The sequence below is a fragment of the Anguilla rostrata genome, chromosome 7 (genome assembly GCF_018555375.3).
Source record: "Anguilla rostrata isolate EN2019 chromosome 7, ASM1855537v3, whole genome shotgun sequence".
Taxonomy (NCBI): domain Eukaryota; kingdom Metazoa; phylum Chordata; class Actinopteri; order Anguilliformes; family Anguillidae; genus Anguilla; species Anguilla rostrata.
The window spans coordinates 46,749,369-46,777,295 of record NC_057939.1 but is presented as its reverse complement, the minus strand read 5'-3'; the positions used below and the strand labels follow the sequence as shown (position 1 = coordinate 46,777,295).

The 27,927-nt window shown below is 48.3% G+C and overlaps 2 protein-coding genes across 10 annotated transcripts in view; one reads left to right on the top strand and one right to left on the bottom strand.

The window, feature by feature from the left end:
• Positions 1 to 27,927, bottom strand: part of dbx2 (developing brain homeobox 2) — a 98,819-nt gene that overhangs the window by 22,317 nt on the left and 48,575 nt on the right. For 3 of the 9 annotated variants that reach the window (XM_064344735.1, XM_064344738.1, XM_064344734.1), the window contains exons 3-4: positions 26,960 to 27,094; positions 21,551 to 21,628 (exon numbers count right to left, since the gene is read on the bottom strand). In XM_064344735.1, the coding sequence (XP_064200805.1) occupies positions 21,551 to 21,628; positions 26,960 to 27,094 (213 nt within the window). Of the gene's footprint in view, positions 1 to 21,550; positions 21,652 to 26,959; positions 27,101 to 27,927 lie in introns of those variants that run through there. The other 6 variants (XM_064344737.1, XM_064344739.1, XM_064344744.1 and 3 more) reach the window with 6 other exon arrangements.
• Positions 196 to 27,212, top strand: LOC135259871 (NUAK family SNF1-like kinase 1). Its single transcript, XM_064344732.1, has 7 exons — positions 196 to 2,003; positions 11,286 to 11,406; positions 16,099 to 16,250; positions 18,232 to 18,297; positions 18,884 to 19,003; positions 21,429 to 21,561; positions 22,002 to 27,212. Exons 1-7 carry the CDS (start codon positions 1,671 to 1,673, stop codon positions 23,087 to 23,089), a joined length of 2,013 nt encoding a protein of 670 aa, XP_064200802.1. The 5' UTR covers positions 196 to 1,670; the 3' UTR covers positions 23,090 to 27,212.

Sequence of the window (27,927 nt, the reverse complement as noted above, 5' to 3'; positions counted from 1 at the left end):
CCCAGTAGGGATCATCGACCAGAGGCGAATGGCGGTCTGAGATCTATCGGTTTCCCGTTGTCTTGTCCTGTCCAATAAACTGCGCGCGCGCTCTTGGCGGCACATCTGTTATGCCAATTTTCCGCGCAGCCCGAGTACACGCCTATGGCTATTTCAGTCATAAGTGATCCATTGACTGCAATTAAAAGTAACGGTGCTCTTCAGACCTCACAGGCATCCGAAACAGAAACCTGCGGATATATTTATATTTCCTCTCACAAAACTATATTTATTGCACGGTATGCTGGAGCGTACAGAAAATGGCTCCAAAAATAGAAAGCAATTAGATTTATTTTCGCGTTCTTAATCGATGCAATTAAATCTTAAGTGTACTTAATGATATCGAGCATAATCTGTTTCCTCTTCCTTTGAATGAAACGGTCATTTACTGCAGGTGATTTATTTATACGGCTGGCTCTCTTGCCATTTCGCATGTCTCGCCGGTCGGTCGGTCACTCGGTGCTCATTGTTTAACACTGTTGGGCTCGTCCAGTTCGTCTTTTCTGTTTGCTACCTTTTTTTACAGCATATGCCACCGACGGAAGGGAAGAGGGAGAACGCTGCAGCAGAAAAAAGGCAAATGAGAAGTACAAAGACGGGGTGGAGGGGCGGGGTGGTGGTATAACTCCGCCCCCGGTCTCAAGCAGCTCGCATTCCTTATTCGCAACCTTCCAGATTAGAAACCGAGAAAGACAGAAAGAGGGTACAAGGAGAAAGGCGAGCACAATGACTATGGCATTACACAGAACGTCTCAGCTTTTGAAAAACGAACATCGCACACCTCTGAGGGCGCTTTGGGCATGGATCACGGGCACTGTAGTCGTAGTACTGGTCAATGACGTTACACCTGGTCTGGGGACAAAATGAGGGTTATCTACATCCAGAACGCCGGCTTCGTTGCTGCTTTCTCGGGAAGCACTGACGGTGATGGTTCTTCGTTTTATTTTTTGACTTCGTAATATAGGCAGCATTTAACAGAAGACTATAAACACTACCCTGCGTAATTTAGCACGGCCAAGGTCTATTGACCATGCCTCTACGCGAGAAAAGAACGAAGAAAATTATTATATGGTATAGTCAATGTACTTCGAAATATTTTGCATATTTGCGTCTTTGAGATTTTCTAAATATTGTGCATTATCATCCGTAGGATACGCAAGGACGCTTTGTCTAAAATCGAAAGTAGAGATAGATGCTTAGTTGAGGTATTTATTGTGTTAAAGCTAGAACCATAATTAATCATACTTTTTACATTCATCGTAGGTGCTAAACAATTTCATCTCTGAAATATTGATGTGTAAGCAAATAGCGATTAGTCCACTTTTTTTCTTTGTTTCTGCCTTTGAATGCTGGAGCTGACAGTAGCCTACTGTACTGGACACGTTAGGAGTCGCGATACTCCCAGCAAACTAAAATATGACCAGGAGAACAGTGGCCATATGAAATTAATAATGCAATTAAGATCTGAATCGCAGTTCATTTGTTTCTGATCACGCATTGCTCGTCTTAATTTATTTATTTATTTGTTAAGCTATTATTATTATTATTATTATTATTATTATTAGTATTATTATTATTATTATTAGGCTACTACTAGTTTTACTACTATTACTACTAGACTACTACTTTTGATGAAATTGGGTAAATACACAGACATAGAGGACGGTCGTGGAAACAGTCAAGGTTGCACTTTTTCCCGCGAGATGGAAACTGACAGCCTTTCACCGCATCGGCTATCCCGTTACGGGACAGAGAAGTCCTGGGGAGACCAGTCGTCTCCGCGGTTACCTGCCGAACGTCCCGCGGCAGAAGCACTGACAGCGTGCGACAGCAGAAGGGGGTCAGGTGTGAAGAAACACCAGCACAAGCACAACCTGAAGCACCGCTACGAGTTACTGGAGACGCTCGGAAGGGGGACGTACGGAAAGGTGAAAAAGGCCATCGAAAGACACTCCGGTAGAGAGGTAAGACACCAGACACTGCAAGACACTCTCCAAGCAGTGACAAATGTCAGTGATATGCAAATTTTTTTCTTTTTTTTTTTTGTATAACAAAGACTACTGCTTTTGGATGTGTCCTGTGATGATTCACTACGGGTTAAATATGAAGTACAGTCTCAGTATTAAAACCTAAAAAGCCTTCAGTACACCGTGTATAACAGTTATGTTTTAACAGAAGGCCTATTGATGAAATACAAAGTTGAATCGACAGGGATTTTTCCTTGTTCACGGTTCCTTCACTGCTAAGGCGTTTAATTCTTTGCACAATGGAGCGTGAATTAAAATGCCAAGCATTCGTGCGCGTGTGTAGAGTCACTTGCAGAGCGAAGTGCTTACTCAAGGGGGAATTCCCGGCGCCCCAGAGGTCCTTGCGGTCTCCGACGGCACGCACTGTCTCTAGCGGTGCCCCGAGCCGGATGCGCAAATCTCGCACTCTGACGCTAAGCCCAGTCACTGACAGGATTGATGGTCCTTAATGACCCCAATGACATGCTTCGTTTCAAAGGTCAAAAGCTTTTCCTAGACGTTTCCGCCCACTTAAACATAGGTTAGCATGAAAGAAAAATAAATTACAAATAATAGTTTGTAATGCCAGATTTTGCGTAGACGTGCATTTTTTGTAAAGGCTAAGTACAAAGTATTATTATTATTATTATTCATATGCACTGTCTGTTTACATAATTAAATGGATACTCTACATATGCAAATGTGTTTAAATGCTTCAATTAGGCTAATTTGCTCCATGCTGCACGGTGTTGGCCACAGTATAGTGGTTTAACACAAATTTTTGACTTATAACGAGATGCGCAGACTGAAGTCGACGAGGCTGTTGAGGGAAAGTGAGGCGTCGGTGTTTTGTCCTCGGAGCTGATGGAAACAATGTTAAGGATTCTCTCCTGGCGCCATCGCTCGTGCAATATGCCACGCGCATTTTTTTACGACCCTCTCACAATTCCAACTCGGCTTGCTTTTATATTGGGACGGGTCGCGATATCGAATTACGGACATGTGACGGAGGGCAGTGGAAATTATTAATGTCCTGACGGGGCCGTTCTGTTGATGTTCCATCTGGTGCTAAATTTTCCCTGAGTTTGCCGGGGCACATGACCCCCCCCCCCCCCCAACCCTACCAACACAAGGTAAATATTGTCATGTGCTGGGTAATTTGACCTTGCTCACCCTTAGCAGGGCAAGAATGTTCCATGTGTGGAATTTTACTCAGAGGAAAGTACCACCTCAGTGTTTCTACTCTGTGTGTTTGGCCTGCCAGCTGCCTGTGAAGGGGACACCCCCTTCACAACACAGACCCTGGGGGTCTTTAAGATCAGGCCTGATACAGAGCTGATGAATGATGGTGACCCCAGATGGGCTGAACTTCCTGTCCTCCTCATCGGACATTCTTAAAGGTCGATGTTCTTTTGCGCGTCATGTCAGGTCAGGTCATGGACTCACTTGTGCTACTTCTGAGGTTGCCCAAAAAACGTTTTAATCTGTCCAACTAGACGTGAGCATGAGAGATTCTTGAATTAGGCCATTTTGTGATGACTTGGATGTGGAAATTACGAAGGTCGAGCATGGGTCGAAAACAAACCATTTTGCGCCAAGCAGAGAACACGATGAAAAGCATCACCTTGATGTGCCTCGGACTTCTGAGGTAAACAGGGCAGGTTGTTGACAGGGCAGAAGGCCAGACTGCGCAGATGATATTCTTTATGACTGTTGCCATTCACTGCTCCCTCCCAACAGCCGGAGCACGTAGGTCAGCCTGAATGCCATCGAGTTAACGGGGGCTAAAATTGTACAGACATCACCTCAGGCTGCCAAACAGGCTCAGAGCACAGACAGGGACTGCATTTAGAAACCCCAGAGAGCGCATACAGGCTCTGTGGTTGTCTCACATATGTGCTCGAGTAATATATTGCGGTGACTGGAGGGATGAGGTTTGCATATCTTATCAGTTACTGTTATGTAGATCATCTTAGTTACTGTTACATAGAGCTATATTTAGTTACTGTTATGTAGAGCATCTTAACGTTGTGTAGATCATCTTAGTTACTGTTACATAGAACTCCTTAGTTCCTGTTACATACAGTAGAGCACATTAGTTACTGTTACATGGAGCATCTTAGTTACTGTTACGCAGAGCATTTTCAGACACTTCAGTCCAGGTCCCAGTACTGTCTCTGCAAGTCAGGGTCTCTGTCACTTCCTCAGTGTTGCATCAGTACCTCAGTCTGAGTGTCTCTGGGCCTGGACCAAGAACACGCTTCTCTCAAACAGCTGTCTGATCCAGTAGGAGTCTGACTATGGAATAATCAGTCTATAAATACACTGCCTAAGAGGGGTTTGCAGGGCGCATTGTGTGTTGTAGTCTATGGAAATGTTTTTGTTTGGGAATGAGAGTGCAGAACTCAAGTGGAAGGATAAGAGCAGGCATGTAACAGAGAGAGAGAGAGAAAGAATCAAAGAGAAAGAGTGTGTGTGTGAGTGTGTGTGTGAGAGAGAGAGAGCGCGTGCAGGCATGCGTGTACTCTGTTAGCCAGTGCGGTTCTGAGTGTTGCCTCTTTCCCATAGATGTAAAATAGTTTGCATTGAGGCTGTGGGTGTGACAGTCACAGAGTGAATAAGTAGCCATAACTCTCAATTATAATGCATTCCTGTCCCTCCTCTGGGAGACTGGCCTCTTGTAATACAGCCTCCTACAGCCTAATGTCTCTAAGTCACAAACACACACACACACACACACACTTTCTGTCTCTCGCTCTGTCTCTCCCCTATCCCTCTCACACACACACTCTCTCTCTCTCTCGCTCTCACTCTCACACATGCATACACTCTCACTCTCTCTCACTCTCTTTCACACACACAAACACTTTCTCTCTCTCTCTCACACACACACACACACACACACACACACACACACACACACACACACACACACACACACGCGCACGCAGGGCTTCGAGCGCGAGGGGATTCCCTCACAGTGTTGGTGGGGGCTGGTGCTCGGACGCAGGGCCTTCCCCCAGGGCAGTGACCCGCCGTGTGGCAGGACTCTGTCGCAGCAGCTTTGCTCTAGGCTATCATCACCCCCAGCCCGAAGCCCTGTCCCCCAGAACCGCAGAGAGCTGTGGGGCCTGACTGGGGGACCCCTGCTCACTGAGCACAAATAAAACCACGAACAAGGGGACACTAATCAGAAAACAAAGGAAATGGCCTGGGCTGCATGCCTCTCATCAACCAGTTCCCAAATTGGGTGCTGCCATTGTACTCTTGAGCAAGGCATTTAACCCAAGTTGCTTCAGTTAATGTCCAGCTGTATAAATGGGCTGTATCTAAGAAGTCAGTCTTGAGATGAAGAGTAACTCAACCTGACAAACTGTAGCGTGTTTGTGTGTGCAGATGCCGTCTTGGACATGATTACACGGAGGCTAGTAGTTACAGTATCCGCGATGGTGGTTGTGTGTTTTGTACGTGACCTTTGACCTCTGTGACTCACGGGCGTGTGCAGCCATATGGCTGATGTCAAAGCAGAGTGCAGAGGCCTTATGTAATCTCATCTCTCTGCCTGAACTGCTGTCCCCTGCCTGTCAGTGTACAAGTTTACAAACAGAGATAGAGGGTAGAGGCGACAGGACCGCTGTCATACAGGAGAGACTGGGGGACAGGAGGTGTGTGTGTGTGTGTGCGTGTGTGAAAGTGTGGTTATGCACATATCTGTGTGTGTGGGTGTGTGTGTGTATGTAGCGTGGCCATACATATATATATGTGGGGCTGTGTGTATGAAGCGTACTCACGTGTGTGTGAAAGCGTGGTTATGCACGTGTGTGTATGAAGCGTGGCCATACACGCGTGTGTGTGGGGTTCTGTGTATGAAGCATACTCATACATGTTTGTGTGTGCGTGAGTGTGTGTGTGTTTGTGTGTGTGTGTGTGAGAGAGAGAGAGAGAGAGAGATACAGAGGGAGGGAGAACCCCACTGTAAAGGTTGCGCTGACAGCTGTAGATAATGACACATCAAAGTCCATGTTCAGCAGGAAATGAAAACCCGGTGGAAAGTTAATATCCTGCCGAGAGGGGGTGGAGAGAGAGTGTGTGAGAGAAAGAGAAAGAGAAAGAGAGAGGGAGATGGGAAACACCAGGAATGCTCAGAGTGGGGAGGGTTTGTGGAGACACTGGGAACGTCGAGATGGGAGACACTTGGAACGCTGACAGAAGAGGCAGAGTGAGCTCACATTGCGAACAGCTGATATAATCGGATCTTTCACATAATAACTATTCAAACAGGATACAACTAAAGGATGTCGGTGTTGAATTAACCAAAGAAATATTGAGAATGACAGTAGAGGACTATGATTAAGCCCTCCTTTTGTTTTTCGGTCTTTGTCTTGGCTTTGGTTCACTGTCCCGTCTTAATGTGCAAACCAACTCCTAAAAACAGATGTTTAGCACAGGCTCCAATGTCCCAAGACCACCTCTTCCTTCCTTCCCATGGAGGAAGCTGGGAGATGTAGTTTTTTTTTATTAGCTAGCCATTGATAATTGTAGTCCATTAAAAATATTTTTTCCCAATGAAAATAGTGTCAGTACACATGAGGTATGTACTGAAGAATTTATGCATTCACTGTATAATTTTCTAAAAATTTTTATTCCATAATTTTATTCCAAATTCCCTTCACTAAGCCTAGCGATCGGCAGGTGACCGCACGCAGGTTCAGTAAAGGTTGTGGACGCTGGGGAGGGCTCTTGTGTTGGTCGCCCGTGCACTTTATTTGCCCTAATTACCTGAGAAATCTCCCCACCTCCCGTCAAGCTCCGGTGAAGCAGGGGATATCCTTTCACTTCGAGTCCCCCGTCCCCCCCTCGGAACAGACGGTGAACAATGGGCCGCTCTGTGTTGCCTGACTGGGATAGCGCTTCACCTGAACGCAGCGGTTAGAACGCAGCGGCCAAGTGGGCCAGCTGGCGGGGAGATCAAACGCGACTGCGTCTGATGATCCCGGGGACTCCGAGAGAGGGAGAACGGCGAGTGCGTGCGTGTGCGGCCCCGCCCCCAAAGCTCCGCCACAGGACGGGGGGGGTTCTTAAGTACTTTATGATTTCAGTCAGATTCGGCAAGGGGTCAAAGGTCACGCTCATTGACACAACCTCTGCCATGAATTTGAGAAAGTGTTTGGAAAACACTGTGTGTAGCTTGAGCAAGCAGACCGTGGCTGCCCAGTTGGCCAGCAGGGGTCACTGAAGAGCAATGACAAACGGTCATTCCCACAAACTGAAACCCTCCCTCCCTGGGTGATGCCACAGCCAATTATGTGCCAACCTGTGGGGCTGTCGGCCACAGCCGGTACTGGCACGGTCTTGCATCAACACTGGACTGTAAAGCTCATCCACACACTGGAACAGAACCTTAACAGGATGAGCCACCTAGCAGCCCTTCGTGATCTCAGTTGTTGTCCGTGTACCAAATGTATGCGCACACGTAAAAAATGAAAATGCACCCCAAGAACTTCATATCCCAGAAGTCAATCCTAGACAGCAAGCCTAGAGGGCCGGATTACTCTGAAGTGGCAGATCTGGTGACCTGTTAGTGAGCTGTCCAGTGAGAATTTGTTGCCACCAACAACCACCAACACCAACAGGTCCAACTTTTCCTAGGACCTTGTGAACTCAAGGAGAATTTAAGCAACTCGTTAGACTACCAGAGAGGAGGAAGTTAGTGAGAATACCGCTACACGTGAGGAAAAGTTTCACGTTTATATTTATATGTGTCTCTGTGCCTGTGATGTGTCTCTGACCCGCAGTAGCCTAGCTGGGCTTCTCGTTATGGGAGTGTACTCTAATTATTCTGGCTCCAGATACAACATGTGGTTCTGCTTGCCTTTTTGTGGATGACTTTACTGCTGTGCTGGCTTTCTGCTTTTAACAGGAAAAAAAAAAAAAAAAACTCTTCGCAGGAAAAAAAAATAGCCCGAGCCTGAGATTTAGAGATTGTAATGGTGGATTTTAACCGAACTGAGTTTTTTTTTCCATAAAAATGAGAGGGGGTACGGAGGTTTCAGAGGTACTGTTCTCCGTGAGGACATTCCTTGATCTTGACGCAGCCCTAAATTTTAGGGAACCACACCAATGCCTTGGAGTTGAAAGGTCAGAATGCCTGGAGGATGAAAGAGGCTTTGGTCCCTGCAGACCAGAAGGGGAAACAATGCAGTGGAATGGACGGAGCGTTCGGTTAATGGTGCTTTGTGTTTACATTGGGCCTTGTGCAAAGACCATAAATACTATATGTCTCATCTGGTGGCAAGCCCGATGAGTAACCGGAGTCTATTCTGTCTATTCTTATCCCCCATGCAGCTTCAATAATTCATCCCTTTTTTTCTTGACTTCTTTTGTTCAAAATCTTTCTGATCTTCCCCCTTGCCCCCCCCCCCCCCAACCCAGCCCCACCCCTTCACTCCCCCTCTCTCTCCTTCACTCAGGTTCATCTATTAGTCATTAGACAAGTTTTGTCTGCAATCGTGGAGCTGAGGCTCTGTCCGTGTATCCGTGCCTGCGTCCGTGTGTCTGTGCCCATCTGTCCGTGTGTCTGTCTGTCTGTCCATGTGTCTGTGTCTGCGTCTGTCTCTACACGTTTAACGCGACTGTTTCTGATTAAGTGAGCGTGGGGGTGTGTAAATGTGGGTGCAGCATGTGATCACACGCGACACGACGTACACCATACAGAGGTTTTTATAAATATGGAAACCAGAGCTCATTGCATTCCACACCCTCATGCTCCTCTTATCCAAACATACACACTGTAAGGAAGCCACACACCAGCTGACACTATTATTTTTGCAGACGGAAAAGGGTTCACCTTTTCCCTGCATTTTCTAATGATTGACTTACTTGCGTTTTATTTTCGGGTTTAATATTAAAACTGTAACAATCAATGGAAGAAGGGTTTTAAAAGTCCAAATCCCCTCACCCCCTCCTCCCCTTCTGCATTTGGACTCTGTATGCATACAAACTGTCCTGTTCCACCTATAGAACACTGTCCTGTTCCACCTATAGAAAACCACTCACCCTAAGCCCTGCGGTCAATCAAAAGCACCTCGATTCTGAAGCGTTCACACTTTTACTTTGCCTTTCTCGTTCCGAACGTTTGCTCTGTGCTACCCTGCCTCCAGTCCCTAAAAGCCCTGGAGGTTTAGTGAGGGGGAACGGGCTTGGGCCGCCAGTGACGCAGGTAGACAGGAAATGGATCTCCTGTGACCGTTTCCTGTCCTCTAGGCCCAATCCATCCTCTCCGCTTCCTGTGCGAATTTATAGACCCTGTCTCTCCCTCCCCAAACAGTCACCCTCGCTCCCTCAGGTCTGGGATTGGACGGCCGTGCTAAATCAACCAATGAAAAAGCTCCGGTGGCCAAAAAAAAAAAACAGACCAGCCATCACATGGGGCCGGCAGTAATAACGACGTGCTCCGCTCTCTGCGTTTCATTAGGAAATGCGTCACCGTCATCGGGGGGTTATTTACGATTTCTGAACACCCGAGTGCGCGCTCGGCGGAGGTGGAAGTTCTATTAATACCCCCCCTTCTCCGCTCGTAGCCAATGAGAGCGCGGTACGCGGTGTCCTTTTGTAATAAAGCATATTTCCGCTAATGGCTGCCGTTTGTCATCGCCTCGTACCTCGTCCCGCCCCGGGCGGGGAGAGAGAGACGCTGACTAAGGGGCGCGTTTCGGCGAGCCAGCGGAATGAGGCGCCAGATAAGGAAGCGAGAGGAGAAGGCGGCGGCCAAACGGATCCTGGTTTCAGCGCTTCGAGCGTTCGGTGAAAACGGACCTCGGGTCGTCCGTGTGGCCCTGAAATCAGGGCAGATGCTTTGGGGAGAGAGTCACCTCAACTAGGGTTACAGCACTGTGAGCGATGACTTCATCTTCTGAGCAGCTGACAGTGCCTCAACTCTGAGATTCACAAAAACCTCCCCCAGATAGCGGCCCTGTGGCTAAAGACACCCACATTTAAAAAAACAAACAAGCCGAGAGACCTTCATTTATTTAGCACACAAGTGCATGGAAGGCATTTCTAAATCATGGTGTCATTGAAATTGGATCCATACGACCCAACGATCACTGCTTTACCAGTGACGACGAAACCAGGCAGGATTTAAGTGTAAAATGCGTCCTTTCATGAAATGCATACAATATATATGGGACTCTGCCAGGACTCACAAAACCCCTAGTAGGCCCCCTTCCCCCCAGTTTGGGAAACCCTTGCCTTAGCTCACTGCAGTACAGTGCGCCGGGAGGGGTGGAAATTTGGAGTAACCTCCCATCTGTGGGCCCAGGTTCCTTTCTGGCTGCGGTTCTAACCTGGGGGGCGGGGGTAGGGGAAGGTCCAGCCAAGACAACGTGTCACAGCTGCTCCCCAGAACGGCAGAGACGCCCTCGTCACCCCCCTCCCCACCCGAATTCTGCCACCTGCCCCACCCGTTACGCTAGGATAATGGCGCCCGCGAGAGGAGTGGCACCGCCAGAACCGCTCCCCTAAACCGGAGAGTAATGAGGGCTGTGCATCGCGGCAGGCTGGCATTACCTCAGCACGTGCCGCTTCGCTCCCCACACCAAAGCCCTCATTTGCTTTCCCCGGCCCTTCTGCAAATTGCCCCCCTGGGAGGCCCGTGCCAGACGCCCTTCCTCCTCCCGCCGCCGCCTCTGTTATCGGCTGAAGCGCGGCGGCCGTTTCGGGGATTCGTTACGCTCCCGAGAAGCTGGCGGAACAGGTCGCCAGCTGCCGTCGGAGTTAGAGAGCTGTTGAGCGTCTTCTGGTTCAGACTGAAAACCCGCCCTCTTCAAACTGCATTTTGAGTGTTTCAACCCGGCTTCTTTCTCCTAGTGGTACCTGTGATTCACTGATTTCCAGTCATTCCTTTACTGCTAAGAGTTCTTCACAATTAATGTCGCAGAACGTTCATTATTTTGGTGTTTTTCCAGTGCAAAGTCATTTCTTTTTGTTGATTTTAGCAATGGCTGTGCTTGCTGAACTCTAAGGAAAATAGAGACCGGCGGTTTGTGTTTAATTGTGGGTGAAAATCCTGATTTAAGTTAAGGACAAATGTTGATTGAATCCAGACCTAAGTTAAGGACATGTTGGCAGAATCCCGCCTAAGTTAAGGACATGTTGATTGAATCTCGCCCTGTGTTAAGGATACATTGCTGATTAAATCCTGGTTCTAAGTGTGTTTTGTTTCTATTTCGTTCTTCTCAGGTGGCCATTAAATCCATTCGTAAAGAGAAGATAAAGGATGAACAGGACATGGTGCACATCCGCCGAGAGATCGAGATCATGTCTTCTCTCCGACACCCCCACATCATCTCCATCTACGAAGGTCAGTCTGCTCCACCCTAATCCACCCCACCCCACTCTGCACATCCCCCGTCCACCTATATCTTAGGGGTCTGCTGCCCTGGTTTTTGCTTTCACATGTAATATCAGCACCCAGTTCAGACCCAATTAACCAGCTGAAGTGAGTTAACTGTGTAATCAACAGCTCTAATTAATTAATTACACGCAGAGTAACAACAAAAACCAGCAGAGCTTGCGGCTCTCCAGGACCAGGGATGCAGACCCATGATCCATCTAACCACCCCAACCTCCTCTGCTACACCGACTCCACCTCACCCTGCCACACCCTGCCTGCCCTGCCCTGCTCTGCTACACCACACCCAAATCTCCAGTTACACCCCTGCCTGCTGTCCTTCACAGAACGTTTATCTTTATAAACTATCGCCTGGATTCAATCAGTGTTTGTCTTTAAATTTTGCCCTCAAGTTTTATTTAGAAGTTACTGCTTTTTTCCCCCAGTTCAGAAATGCAACATTTTTCCATTCCGAACAATAGACTTAAACTGATTTGCTGCATTTAGCTGAGAGTCAGAACTAAGGACAAACCCTTGATTGGATCCAGGCCTCGTTCTCCATCTCGTATCTCTGGAGTGTGTGTGGAGCGTGTCTCGGTTTAGGGGGAGGGCGACCGGGGGCCGTAGAAGGCCACATCTGCTGATCTGCCGAATTTCACAGAGCTGCAGATGGGTATCACACAGCAAACTCAGAGAGAGGGGCTTCGCACGGCATCCTGCGTTAGCCTGTACCACACACCACGTTATCTATTACCCCTACTGTAAGGTCCTGGGAGAGACGGTCTAAACCAGTACTCACACTACGTATCGTCACATCTGGCTAATAACTCACGGTACTAAGAGTCTGGCCAGGTCAATACTTCAGCAAAATGTTGCCATGTGGTTTTGCTAATAAATCAATGAGATTACACAAAGAAGTTAAAAATCATTAAAGTGTAGTCTTTGTTTCATCAGCCCATGCGCACGCGACATGCTACAATATCAAACGATGACGATGCAGAATTTAAAAAGCCGATCGCACTCGGTTAAGAACGGTTGCTATTGTCCAGCCATACTTCCCAAGCTGTTTATTTAAATTCCTTCTGTGAAAGCTCTCCAGATTGAATCTTGAACCTTATCTAGATTGGGGCCTGGTTCAAGGCAAACGAACCACCGACCTTGTAGCACACTGGCTAACTCAGATCGCGGGACACCGAGCTGACACGAATCCTTTCAGCACAGCTGTGCTGCTTGAGTGCGCTAGTTACATATCCACTCTGATTTGACGAAGTACGCGCATTCCTCTCGCGTTAGTGGATAAAGCCGCCGGCGTCTTAGCAACGTTAAGGAAGGGCTATCAACGCCGTTGAGCTGTCAAACCCTAGAGCACACGAGGCCGGTCAGGTGAACAGACTGTGTTTGCATTCAAAGTCCAACCCGCAACGCCCAATACTCATTAACCGCCATCCAGACTACAAGGGCGCGACGTCGACAGTTCTTAGAGCCATCAAATTATGTCACGGCGTACCGTAGGGTTGTGACCTCTGTGCATCTACCAGAGAGAGAAATTTTGGGGAGCCCTGACCTCACCTCTTCGCCCCATAAATAACATTTTGGGGGATGTGGCTGTTTCCAGTGGGTGCTGGTCTCTGTCTGAATCCCCCCTTACAATGCGGAGCACTTTGGGAGCCTCATGGTTTATGCATTTATTGTCCTGGTCTTGGACTCCTCCCAGAACGCCTTGGAAACACATCCCTCGCAGGCGCACATGCGTGTATCTGGCAACCCCTCGCATCCGTGTCGACCATTAAACTTCTAGCGTAGCAAATCCGTAACAGATGTACGGAGCGGCGTACGGACTTCCCCCCCTACCCTACCCTCCCATCCCCCCATTTCTCTTTCGCATTCCTGCAGGCGAGCAGCATGTTGCAAGCTGGCTTCAGATGCGCGGGCCTGCGTCTTATAAATCACTGGCTCGTAAATCCCAACCAGCGGATGAGCAGTACTTCAGAAACATGTACATGAAGTATGCATTTGATTTAAGTTTCGCCTGTGTAATTTGCAGTGCTGGTCTCTTGTTCTCGTTTTTGTATGGATTTTAAACTCTGTGCCACCTGCAAAGCAAAGCTATGCCATGCCACCATTTTGACTGTAGTTCACAGATACATTTATTTCTGCAGGAGAATTTGTATTTCTTCCCCAGTGTATTTTCTTGGCAGTAATGGGCGATGACCGCTTAAAAGGTATTAGTACTAACAGTAAAAATTTAAGTGGAAACAACAAAGCTGAAGGTAAAAAGGGTCACTCGAACCCTGCGCCGACTGAGTGACAAACTCAGCTCCCCCACGGCTGTAGTACGCTGTCACGGCTGGGGAAGAATTCACACTGAGCTCGGAATGCAGGACTGACACGCATCACTGACAGACCGCGGCCAGCCCCCCGGCAACTACACGGCACCGACTGCCCAGTACACCTTCGGTTTGGGCTTTACCTGATTGGTCGAAACCCTTAGCTGTCCACGGTGCAGGTTGCTGATTGGTCCGTGTCCGTTTGTTTTGGGTGCTACCTGCATACTGTAGGTAACGCCATAGTGGCGTATCACAATAAACAGACTGTAGTCTGCGTTTCTGACTAAACACAGGTAGCTCACTCACCTCCTGCCTGTGTCGCTTGTGTTTTGATAACAGAGGAAACTCAAGGGGACTTGTTTCAGGAAGTGACCTCAGTCACGGCTGCGTGTTTTTCGGGTACTGGTCACCTGGGCCCAGCTCTTTGTTAATGAGAAGCAGACATGCAATCCCGCCTCCCTGTCTGTATTGGAAGGGGGGTAGTCTGGCCTTTCTTTTTGGGTTTAAACCGGGGATATCAGGATGTGAGGGGGCTGCAGTGTCTGGTTTCCTTTCATGTAGCAACCAGTTTTGGCCTTGGAAACAAGGTGTGTGGATCCCTGGGCCAATCAGTCACTTAAATGAGAGTCTTCAGCTCTGACACGTTGGAAACGCATCAGACGCTCTCAGGCTCTCCAGGATTTAAGTTTTCCAATCCCTCCTCTGGAGACATTCCTGGGGGCGGAGTCGCCCCCCGTGAGAGCAGGTTTGGCCGTCTGTCACGCCAGCATCACCTACAGTAACCTGCCGTTCCTCCAGAGGCTGGGGCTTTCCCGCTGCCATGGCAACAGACTCTGCTCTCACTGGATACAGAGGAGAGAGCAGTCAGGGAGGCAGCTGACTGGGGGCAGCGCCAGATCAAGTCACGGCTGTGATGGTAGATCCCACATTATAGCAAGTGTGGCTGAGACCCTCCTCCAGTTTACCAGTCTAACTGCAGCTATCCTATAAAGACACATCAGGTAGTTTAATCTCTACATGGAAACACTGGCTCAGATTCATTCGCACAAGAGTTCCCCTAAGCATTTGACTCGTATGTGAAGTAATGAAGAGAGGAACTCATTCCTTTAATGTGTAGGGATCACAGCCACAGTAGACCAAATCAAGTCATCGAACTTTGTTTGCAAAGGAGAAAACAAACAAACAAATTCTGTACTTAATGTGGACTCATAGTTACTGTAGGGGCAAATATTGATTTTTAAGGACAAACACAGCAGAGTGGACCCAGGGTGCTAGCCAAAGTGTGCAGTGTGCAGTGTGCAGTTTACGGGCTGCAGTATGCAGTGTGCAGGCAGCAGTGTAGTGTGCAGTGTGCTGGTGGCAGTGTGTAGTGCACAGTGTACAGTGTATAGTGTGCAGTGCAGTGTTCAGTCTGCAGTGTGCAGTGAACAGTGCGTAGTGTGCAGCGTACAGTATGCAGCATGCTGTGCGCAAGCAGCAGAAGGGCAGTTCTGGCCGCTGATCTCTGCTCCTGTGGGAGGGGCAGAGTGTGGGGGTGTGGAATGTCTGGGGGAGCTGCCACGTTCTCTGATAGGGAAGCAGACCTCCTGTTCTCTCTCTCTCTCTCTCTCTACCCCCTTTTGGTTTCATGTGGCCTTGGTACCATTCTAAATCTGTACTCCCCCCCTTTTCTGTCTCTCTCTTTTGCTCTTCGCCTAGGTTCCCACTACTCCCATGACTCCCACTCTAACACCTTAGAATCTGTGTGATGTAAAAAGGCCTGGATTCAATCAACATTCTTCCTTTGCTCACCAACTGCTTTCTTTCTTCACAAACACAAACACACTTTCGCTAGTTTGCCAAAAATCACCAAATAGTAACATCTGACTTCATTTATTTGAGACTTCTAAAGTTAAGGAGAAATGACAGTTTGATCCAGGCTAAAGTGTTCTTGCCAGTGGGGGTGAGGAGGAAGTGATGTCATAGAGCAGCGCTGCGGTTAATCCTCCTAAGATGTGTGTGATCCAGAAGTCTGGGTGGGGACACTTACTGGAGATTTCAGTGATTCCCCATTTCTAAAATTAAACCTCAAAGGCTAAGAAAGGGGCAGTGGTTGGAACCTTGTGTGGGTGTGTGTGTGTGTGTGTGTGCTTGTGTAAGAAGAAACAAGAAAAATGCGTGTTGTATTTGTTCTGGCGCCTTATAGAAACTTTTTAAAACGTAAAAAATTATCTAAATGAAAACAACTAAATATTAGTGTATTCCACTCTGAGTCACTTCCTTTGGGCTGATCCTAACTACCCTCCCCCCCTTCCATCACCTCCCTCTCTGCCCCCCCCTCCCCTCCCCCCTCCAGTGTTTGAGAACAAGGACAAGATCGTGATCGTGATGGAGTACGCCAGCAAGGGCGAGCTGTACGACTACATCAGCGAGAGGCGTCGGCTGAGCGAGCGGGAGACCCGCCACTTCTTCCGACAGATCGTCTCCGCCGTGCACCACTGCCACAAGGCGAGCGAGCGTCCGCTACCGCGCTACCCCGCTACCCCATTACCCCGGCTCACGTGCATCACAAACAAGCAGTTTACCGCCAGCCGAGCGCGCTCGCCTGCGGAGGTTAGTTACGAGCTGACGTCCGCGGAAACAGCCGCTCCGAGAGCAAAGCGGTGTTTACTTAACCCGTGTGGCGGTTAGCGTTGCGACCGTCGGACGGTTAAAATAAATACCGCTTTGGCTTTGGAGCACGGGAGTAAAGTGTGAGTCTCCTTTTGCCAAAACTTTTTTTTTTTTTTTTGGAGCGTGTATGTTTATTTTCTCCAGGCGTTTGCTGAAGTAATTCAGGTTAAGCGCCTGGCTCATGTCTACAGTGGCAATGCCCCACCTGGGAGTCAAACCTGCCACCCCTGAGTTACAAACCCAGTTTCCTAACCACTAAGCTGCACCTGAACAAAGATAGTCTACAATAACCAGATCCCGCCACCCACCCTGCTTCTTAATCTAAATATTGCCCACATAGTAATACATTATTATTTTCATTGCGTAAGGATCTGCTATGTTGACTTTGCCATGAGAAAGTTAAATAGATAGTAGTTTAGACTGTAAGCCCAAGATTGCTCCAAGCCATCCCCACCTCCAACCTCCCACCCACCCCCCCCAAAACTTGCTACCCCTATGACCCCATCTGCCCTACTATAACAAGTCTGGAGGGGGTGGGGTGGAGGGCTTTCCCCACTGTCAGCACATCTGGAAAGAGGGTGATGTCATCTCCTGCAGCTGGGAAAAACCTGGTTGTCGTGACAGCTGCCAATCAGCATGCAGGGATGAGTCACGGTGGGCGTGCGGAGATGGGCGGAACAGAGAATGCAGGGACAGGGGAAAGCGAAGGGGAGAGAGAGAGAGAGGGGAAGAGAGAGGTAGAGCTCTAACAGTAAACAGGCCGTAGGAGTGTGAGAGTATTCATCCGCCACAGTGGTTTTTCCTGCACAAACATGTGCGTCCGCTGTGGAGAACGCGTTACACACACACCGCGAGCGGTTCCGGCGGGTTCTCGGCGCGGCCTCTCCCTTCCAGATCCCACACTGCCCCGTTTATGATCCCCTGCATGTTAACGACCGACTCAAAAGCAGCTAACCCAACCGCTGGCCCTTTTGATTCATCTCTCAATCCAGCTCTGCTGGGAAAATACGTTTCGTTCTGTTAAATTATTAAAGACCACACGACTTTCATGCGACACACACACACACACACACACACATATGTTCAGATGAACCATGGTTGATGGCATCATAAACACGGTTTAAGAGGAAGAAGGGGGGAGGCTGCCAGACATTCATCACCTTGTTAGCAGTCTTACCGCCTGCCGTGTTTTAAGCCTTGTTTTTCACAGTAATCAAGCAAGTGTTTATGGTGCAGTATAGTGGTGCAGAAGAAAATAAACGCACGCCCAGTTTTTCTGGGGTTTTTTTCCCCCTCCACGATAAGTTCTTTTCATTTTCATTCAGTGCTCCTTTCTGCGCACTCACTGTGGTGCTCACAAAACCCACAATGCATTGCTGTACAATAGGCTATAGTCAGGCGGCAGGAAATGCATCAGCCGACATTTAATTCAGGTCCCGGCTTGTGTGCCTTCGAGGAAGAAGAATAAAAAAAACGGTGACTCATTGCATGAGGTCACATCTGTGCCTATTTTCGTTTTAGAGACCGTGCCACCTTCTCAACGGTCACGTCACGCAACGCGAGGGGTGAACCCCTACTGCAGGATTACGCAGATAATCCAGTAGCGCTCCCGGTTTTCATTCCTGCCTGATGTCACTGATTGGCCAGAGATCCCACTGACCCGGTGCCCCAGGTGCAGATCAGTCCCTGATTGGAGGGGAGGAGTGAAAACCGGCAGCGTTACTGGCATCCGAGGCCTGGTCTGAGTATCTCTGCTCTTCTGTGTTGATGAGCTGAAGAATGCTTATGGTGTGACTGTTGTTTTTTCTCTCTCTAGAATGGGGTGGTGCACAGGGATTTGAAACTGGAAAACGTGCTACTGGATGAAAACTGCAACATTAAGGTGAGGGGGCGTTTCTCTTTTCCGACGGTTCTGCTTTCTAGGGGATTCTGGGTAATGATAGATCAGCGAAGCAGGCAGTGGCTCATCCTGCTAAAACACTGGGTTATAATGTGTGGATGCAGCCTACGGTGTGCGTCCGGTGTTGAACGCTGACAGTGTCAGTGCAGTGGCTGCGGTCGCCAGCTCCGCTAGATGGCCTGTGATTGGCTGCTCTCGTGTGCGACTGGCTGCTCTTGTGTGCGATTGGCTGCTCTGTTATAAAGAGGGAGGGACAGAGAGGGTAGGGCTTTTCTAACCCCATCAGGCACTGGTGACCGCCTCTGGTCGGTTTGACTCCTGCATTGGCCTGCTGCGATGGCACATTAAATTAAAACTGCGCGGCTCAGCTGGCAAACTGCGCGGTAAAAAGCAGCGGTGGACGGCAGCACTTCTTTCATTCGCGCACGCTACCGAACCGTTTTCAGATATTGCGGTGATGAGATAAGCTCATCAGTCCCACTGGGCAGTCCACATTTGCAGACGGGGGGAAAAAACTGACATTCCTGAAATAAGTGTTTCTCATTCTGTCGTCTTCTCGCTTGCGCAGATTGCGGACTTTGGGCTCTCCAACCTCTACCACAAAGACAAGCTGCTGCAGACGTACTGTGGCAGCCCACTGTACGCCTCGCCAGAGATCGTGAACGGAAGGCCTTACCGCGGACCAGAGGTAGAGCGCAACGAACACAACATGGCATGATGACACTAACACTGCGTAGTAACACTACAGTCAACACTGACACTGCATTACGACACTCACGTCGAGTAATAACACTACAGTCAACACTAACACTACTGTACATTACAACACTCACATTGTGTAGTAACACTAACACTGCATTACACTACAGTTGACACTAACACTACATAGAAACACTAATACTACATGCATCACAGCATACATTAACACGGAATAAAACACTAGTTAACACTAACACTGTATAACAACACTAATGCTACATAATAGCACCACAACAAACATTAAGGCTGCATAAAACAGGACAGTTAACACTAACACTGAACTTTTTTTAACTGACACTGTGAACACTAGCACTGTATAACACCACAGGAAATACCAACACAACATAAGAACACCAAGTGTGTCTCATATTATTCTCCTGTATTAGAGAGGGAGCTGACTGCTTCTCAATAGTCCCTTTGTTCCAGAGATTTGTCTTAAATAAACTTAATGAGTCAGAGATGAACAACATGGAAGTGTTTCAGGAATTCTATCTATGTAATTATGTTTATATGGGATTACTCAAAAGGTTAACCAGTTCTTCTGTAGCTTAACGATGAGTGTTTATTGATGCAGTGCTGTAGTCAAGGTGCTTTACTCTAAATAAAAACAATAAATATGACTGGGAAATACATAAAAAGTAAATAGCGTTGATTAAAAAAATAGTAAAATATGCTTATGTATAGATTTGTATATATTTGAAAAGTCAAAAATAGACCATTTAAAATAATATAAGATATAAAAATATAGACCAAGACGCTTCCTGGTTTTTAGGAGCCAGATGATAAAACTTTAAAAGTCGACAAGTTTAAAATCTAATTCAGAAATTGTAAAATGTATGTTTTGTCTTGCACTGTGTTTTGCAGTTAGCAGTGAGCAGGGCTTTTTCCAGCTGTCTCTTTGTTATTTGCGGTTCTACTTTGCGGCATTGAGTGAGTTAGAGATGAGGTAACAGGAAGTATTTCAGAGATTTGCCTGTGCTGTGGTGGGATTACCCAAAGTCGCGTATTCCCTTCAAGTAATCCGCCATGCCGTTCCCCCAGGCCAGAGCCGCTATATTTTACTCCGGAAACAGCCTCATCCTGTGCAGACATCTAAAAATGGCTCGTATAGTTCAAAAAATGTATTTATATAATTTTTTGCGCTTAGTTTTTAATTTAGAGATGTTTTCGAGGAACTGTACCTTTAAGGAAAAAAAATTAACTTTCTTATTTTTAGACCCGACTTGACACGGTCCACCACAATTAATTTCCTACAATCTACAATGATGGGTTTCAACCCCTGCCTGGCTGCGATTACAATCAAAATTCCAAAACTCTACTGGGGGGGGGGCAGAAAATTACCGCTAACACTCAAAACGAAAACGCAACAATAGCGCCTACATCCGCCCGTCTCCCGATAAGCCTTCCAGTAAGCTGACGAATCAAGAAGCAAACTCCTCTGTGGCCAATCTTTCCTGGAGGAAGTTTGTACCCTTTCAGCACCCTTATCTCATTTCCTGAATTCCACCCGGCACCCCCCCCCCCAGCCACCCTAACCCACCCACCTTCCCGAGCACCCTGGGTCCCATGAGGTTTTCAAAAGAAATTCCTGGCCCCTGACTGGCCTGTCGCACCCAGACGCAGGGCAATCAGTAACCGTCGACAGCCCGCGGCGTGAGTCACCGCGGGCAGGATGCGCGCTGCGCCTTTCGCAGGGAGTCTCATTAACCCCGGTGACCGCTCGGCTTATGTAACGTCCCCTCCGCGTTTCCTCAGAGAAAGCCCCCTTACGCAACGCCGCCCGCGGGCGGAAAAAGGTGAGGGGAACGGGTCCAACGAGCACGCTCCCCCTGGCGACGGCGCTAAAGGGGTCATCGCCGTTCCCGACCGCGGCGGTAAATTGCGCCGATCCGCGGCTCCCAAGCGAGGCCGTCCCCGGGAGCGCAGTCGTTACCGTCGCACGCTGTGCGTTAATGCGACGTGATGAACTGCGACCGTCGAGGTGCTCGCACAGGACCAGAAAAACATCACATGACTCAGGTTTGAAACTCAAGAGACAGCAAGAGCACTCAGACCTGCTTATACCTCTCACAGGATATTGGATTCTTCAGTCACCTGAACAACGGTCAATGCCCTTTGTAGGAGAGTGCAAATATAGATCCAGTACAGTCAATAACAAATACTGTAGATCACATTTATATAGTGCTGTTCATGATCTCAACGTGCATTACAGTGAAAGGAGGATAACTCAACTCAACCACTGCCAATAATAACAATTATCATCATCGTCATAATAATAACAGTCCTCTAAATGTATGAAGTGCTCTTCATGAACCCAAAGACACTAAGCAGAGACTCTGTTGTTGTTTTTGCAGGTTGACAGCTGGGCTCTGGGAGTTCTGCTCTACACACTGGTCTATGGAACCATGCCATTCGATGGAGGAGACCACAAAAACCTCATCCGCCAAATCACCAACGGCGAATACCGCGAACCTACCCAATCTTCAGGTGCGTCTCAAGTCCAGACTCTGTCTCCTGAAGCCCTCCTTCAGCACGCTCTCGTTCCTCTGTTTCTGTTCCTCTGTTCCACGGATCTCCCTGGAGTGCTGGAGTGAGAAGTGGCCTCGTTATTAAGCTGAGATTATTAAAGCAAATTGAATTTGCTTTAGCTGACAGATAAATGGCACATGGTTGTTTCCTTCTGCCAAGTTTTTGTGTCCTTTATGATCATAGCTTGGTGAGATCGCCAATTACCAAAATGAACTCTAATTAAACTCTGCTTATGAAAAAAAACAGCACTTTATTTTTTAGTCAAAGTTGAGCTACAACTACTGTGGACTGAATCCTAGGCTTGGCCTGTGTGTCTGTTCAGTAGATCCACACTGGTTCAGCCTCAGTGTTTTGTATGTATATGGGACTCATGACTGCCCCCTGGTGTCCGTCCGCAGACGCGCGAGGGCTGATCCGCTGGATGCTGATGGTGAACCCGGACCGGCGGGCCACGGTGGAGGACATCGCCAACCACTGGTGGGTGAACTGGGGCTGGAAGAGCAGCGTGTGCGACTGCGACTCCCAGCGGGACGCGCCGGGGTCCGGCGGCTCGCCCATGCTGGCCCGCTTCATCGACTGGCAGAGCCGCGCCGAGCCCCGCCCGGCCCGAGCCGCGCGCCCCGAGCCCCCGCCGCTCTCCCGCCAGCGCCCCAAAAAGTCCAAGAAGGAGAACCACCGCGGGGGCTCGGCTGGGTACGACCTGGGGGGGGAGGAGGAGGAGGAGGAGGAGCAGAAGGCGGGGCTGAAACGGCTGAAGGGGATTCTGAAGAGCAGGCCCGGCGGAGAGCTCGGCTCTCGCGGTGACGTGGAGTTGGGCCTCTCCCTACGCCCCCAAGATGGCGATTCCGGGTCCAGCCCCGAGCGGGAGGAAGAGGAGCACATGGTAGGCGGGGGCTCGCCTCCCAAAATGCCCCCGGCCCTCCCCAAGAAGGGTATCCTGAAGAACAGCCAACAGCGCGAGTCTGGCTACTACTCCTCCCCAGAGCGCAGCGATTCCTCCGACCTGCTAGGGGGCGCCACCACCCCGTTCCTCTCCCGCGCCAGCTCTCCCTCTAAGAGGGCGTCCGGCCGCAAGGGCATCCTGAAGCGCAACGGGAAGTACTCCGCCCACCACGGCGGCGTGCAGCCGGTCGCCGCGGAAACCGGCCACAGGGACGGCCTGTCTCGAAGCCAGAGCAGGCCCTCCAGCATCGTCGTGGGCGACGACGAGGGGGTGGGCCTGCCCGGGGGCGCGTTCCGCGGGGCGGACTGGCCCCCCGCGGCCCCCCGCCCCAACATCAGGGCCTGCGTCTCGGCCGAGGACCTCCTCCAGATGGCCAAATTCGGGGGTCTCCAAGCTGTCCCGCCCCTGCCCGGGGGGAGGATGGGCCGGGTGGGTCGCAGGGGGTCCCCGGGGGACAACGGTAGCTTCTCCCTGCTGGGAGACCTGGACGACATGACTGAGGTGTACCAGCAAGCCCTGGACATCAGCAACAACCTCAACTAGGGGCTGGGAGAGGGTTAGGGCGGAGTCACACCGGGGGGGAGTTGTGTGTGTGTGTGTGTGTGTGTGTGTGTGTGTGTCTCTCTCTCAGGCACCATGTTGTAGGTTATACTTGCCTGTAAGCGGGGGAAACCCCTCTTCCAATACACACACACACACACACACACACACACACACACACACACACACACACACACACAGTCACACACACACACACACACACACACACACACACACACACACACACACACACACACACACACACACACACACACACACACACACACACACACACACACACACACACACACACACACCTCTCTCTCTGGCCCGTCTGTGGACCCTCAGTTCAGGGCCTTTAAACAATGTGGACACTTTGGAGTTCAGCCCTTTCTCCGCCCACAGACATTTTCTGTGTTCAGATGTTTACACACTCAGAAGACAAATCCCAGTCTTCAAACAGTACAGTATACACACACACACACACACACACACACACACACTGCAATACACACACACAGGGTGATTCCCAGTCGGAGTTTACTCGAAACACCCAGATAGAGCACACTTCTATTTTTACCGATTCTTCCCGAAAACAATGAACCAGGGTCAATTTCCAAATAAACTGCCAGTGTTGATAATTGATGATTTAATTTAGTCAGTATGGTAATGCAGAACTAAAACTGGTGTGGCCTGGCTTTATACTGTAAGAGATCTAAGCCCAGTGTCTCCAATTCTCCCAGTGGAACTGACATATGAGATAGCTATGGACACACAGTTCATGTCTGATAATACAAAAGTGATTCATATGTGATACACGAGGCCATATATATGCATCATAATGAAAACATGTATTGTGTTAGAAATTATGTCTAGTGTTAGAAATTATATATGCCCTCCTGTAGCAAGTGCCTTTTGAATCCATATGAAATGTATGTATGTCATTTCCTGAATGTAGAGAGGAAGTGAGGCCAGGCTAATGGTTTCCCATATATGGGCGCTGTCAGAATTTTTAGCAATGGATGAGGTAAGACCCAGAACCTAAAAAACTGGGAAGTCCCACTCAAAAAAAAAAAACACCAATGCAAAGGGTTGTGGGAAATGTGACAGTCAAGTCTGTGTGAAATCAGACAGGATATAGATCTCAGGCCTCAGAAGGGGGTCTCTGTGCTCCCCTGCATGGACCCACTCACAGGTGTGTTGTGGAAGGTCCTGATTTGAATACAGGTGTGCCCCTCTCACCTTTGGTAGAAAATGTCCAGAGGTTGAGAGCTGAAGTCTGACATTAGTGAATGTTCAGACATGTTCAGTGTGGAGAGCGCCTGGCAAGGGAGATAAAAGGATGGGGGTTCGAGATCCAGGTGTTAAAATGCTTTTCGCTTGTCGAAAATGAGTCTTGTGTGAGCCGTAGTCTGTTTTTAAAACCCAGAGGGCTTAAATTCAAAGGGGAGGACAGGACTTTCCCATAATCCCCCTTGGCTTGCTATCAGACGAGGACTGTTGCCGTTGTCACAGTTACTGTTTAGACCCGAGGAGAGCTGGATCTGTGTCAGCTCAGTAGATTACCTGGAAAGTTATAGAAACAATGGCGGGAGGCATGTTTGCATTTCTTTTTCTTTTCTTTTCTTTTTTTTCAGGGAAAATGGTGTGTTCTTTAGACTAGATCAATTGTCGCTTTCTCAGACATTAATGCTAGTGTAAAAAAATCTGAGTTGCATCTGTTTGTAAGATAAAATAGCACAGAATAAATGGTTTTCTTTTGGAAAGTAAGAGAGTAGAGGAGTGTAGAGGCGTAAGATGAGCCAAGATTAAGAGATGTAGGTTAGACAAGTACAGAGAGAGAGAGCGCGTTCCGTTTGGAGGGAAAGGGGTTATATGTTGGAGCAACATTTTCCCCAGTTTCCCTCCAGGAAATGTTTAATGGTAACTCAGCTGAGTTTCGGGAGAGAGAAGCAGAAATGGAGAAGGGAGGTAGAGAGATGGCAAATGTGAATAGTAAGTAGAAAAGAGTTACAGTAAGTTTTCTTTTTGGACACCAAAGAGGGGGGTGGAGCTTTAAAGTGGAGAATCAGAACAGCTGTAAAAGAGATTAAGCCTGTGCGATGAGGACCTCGGGAGCGTGCGAGGTATTGGCTATATGTAAAAGGAGGACGAACGCAGCCAAATGATTATATTTTAAAAAACACACCAAAGAGCCTGAAATGTAGTGATTTATTATTGTCCATTTCTTGTGTGGCTTTTGTAGCATAGTGTAGCTAATAAGGAGGTGAGAGGAAATGCCTGTTCTGGAAGATACTTTTATTTTTGGTTCTCCCCTGTGGCAGGGGGAGATTAGGTTGGTGGGTGTGGGGGTGGGGGGGGGCACTTGGACTGAGCGACTAGGGCCAAATGCAACAAGGAACAGATGGAACACAGTTCATATACAGCACACCGCTGCAGTTAATTCCCCTGCTGAGATGCTCTACGACAGGGATCTCACACTCCAGGGGCTACAGGTTTAACTCCAGTTCTGGAGGACCGCAGCACCCGCTGGTTTAACTCCAGTTCTGGAGGGCCGCAGTGTCTGTAGGTTTAACTATAACATACAGGTTTTTAGTGCCTAACTTTGATCTGAAACCAATTTGGACCATGAGAACAAGGTGCGTGGATCATTTTGCCAATCAGTTAGTTAAATTATGCACGCGCAGGAAGTGCTAGAACACATTGAAAAATCAGCAGACGATGCAGCCCTCCAGGACTGGAGCTTGAAGCGGTTACATTGAGTTTGGCGTAAACAGATCAGCGTATATGACTGTGTGTACGGCTGCTTGGGGTGTAGCCCGTAATGTCTTTCTGGAATGGCATTCCTTGCATGTAAACAACAAGAATGCATTGAAAATCAGTGGCATAAGTAGTCACACCCTTTTCTTTTCAATAGAAGAACTAGCAATGTGGAATGCAAGAGGGCATTCTGGTGGAACCCATCAAAATCACATCATATGTTTTTGCAAAAGGCCATGTATCACGGTGTCCTGGGCATTTAAATGCAAAAAAAAATGATAATAAATAAAAATGTTTCATAAAAATATTGAAAAACGAAAAAAAAAACAGGCCCATTGTGTATGGTAGTGCTTATCGTATTGTTTAACTGGATTTACAGTGATTAAATTATACTATGTTAGTATTTTTGTTTATCATGCTTCTGTTTTTGATTCTACAAAATATAGAAACTTTGTATTTGCGTTATTTTTATGGCAGAAAATGTACTGGTATTCTTGATTTTGCTGTAAGCCTCAATTTACGGCTGGGCCTCCACAATTGCGATCAGTGGGCTCGCATTTGAACAGCTGTAGAATGACCCAGCTGTGACTGAGCAGCTCTGGGTTTGGCAAAGAGCTGTGGCTCAGCCCAGCTCTGCCAAAGCAACACCAAGGACCCCGAGGCCTCACCAGACAGATCTAATCAGATGCAAGCCCATTTTCTGCCAAACTGGAAGTACCTGGTACATACTCATTAGCTAGGAGGAAGTTTAATTATAGTTAAAACTTGACTGGATATTGTTATGAGGATGACGACGCTGACGATGATAATAGTATTATGTTATTTAAGTATTCTTTTTTTTTTTTTGGTTACTGTACTTTACTGTCATTGCTATGGCCATGATTATCCCTTTTGGCATCGGTTTGTAAGACCACAGAGTGCCGAGGCGATTTTATGTTTAGTGCCTTTTTGCTGTCAATCAAGATCATGTTAATTATTATAATGATAATTATTATCATTGTTTGTTGTTTTTTTTTATACTTGTATTTATTGGTGTTAAAGCCATTTTATTTGGTGTGGTGCTACCCCGCCCAAGTTATGTGACCATGTTTAAATAACTCGTATCATCAGGAGGTGACAGACCTTGGAAGGGGGCGGAGACTTTGCCAGGGCATCAGATGTATCCATGGTGACTGACAGATTTGTAGTCCTCTCTCATGGTTCACGGTTACCAGTGGAATTGTAGTCCTTCTCTGGGCTCTGGGCAATCTGTAGAAAAAAAATAAAGTTTGAGAAAATCATGTACAAGGGATTGCTACTCTCGGTCTTCCTACTACAACAATGGCACTGCAATAACAACTCAAATAAATGGATCATTTCTAAAACAGCCTCTGGTTTTAGGCGTGTTTTCTTTCCCCTTACCATACATTTACCTACATTAAACACACTGTGCTAATTTATTCGTCGCTGTCTAGCGTCCCCTGCTAGTAGATCGGGCGCCTGTCGATTGTGTCAAAATCCGCACATGAAAGGTCCTCCTCCGATTCCACTCTACACAAGCTTAGCTGTAGTCTGTGGTGTGTAAAGAAGCATCTGGCCACACCGCATGTTTCTCAGCAGTACCGCAGAGTTAGCACTCTCACAAATCGGCAGTGGGATTCGCAGTATGAATGCAGCGGTGGTTGACGCATGGAGGGTTCTCTCCCAGTACGGTCATTTTTTTGTAAAGATAACCGTTTAACAGCAAGGAGGAGCATTTTGACGCTGATCTCAGTGGACAGAGCCCAACGCAGGCAGCTGTGGCTGACTGTGGGACAGCCTGGAGGGACAGCTGCAGCCCTGCCTGCTGCGTCTGAGCGGAGGGAGGGCTTTGTGGTTTTTCGAGGAAAGAGGCCGGGGTAACGCTCCTAGCAACTGCAGCGGGGGAGCCAAGGGCAGTTCCGGGAGGAGAGCTTAACTATCCCGGTTCGGAAAAAAAGGGGTTTCCTCACGAATACGCGAGTCCCCTCCCAGCTCTGCACCTCTGTAGACACCCCCACCCCTGCCCCCGCCCAACTCTAGTCCAATATTTCATCTGGAATGACCACATTCAATAAAGATTC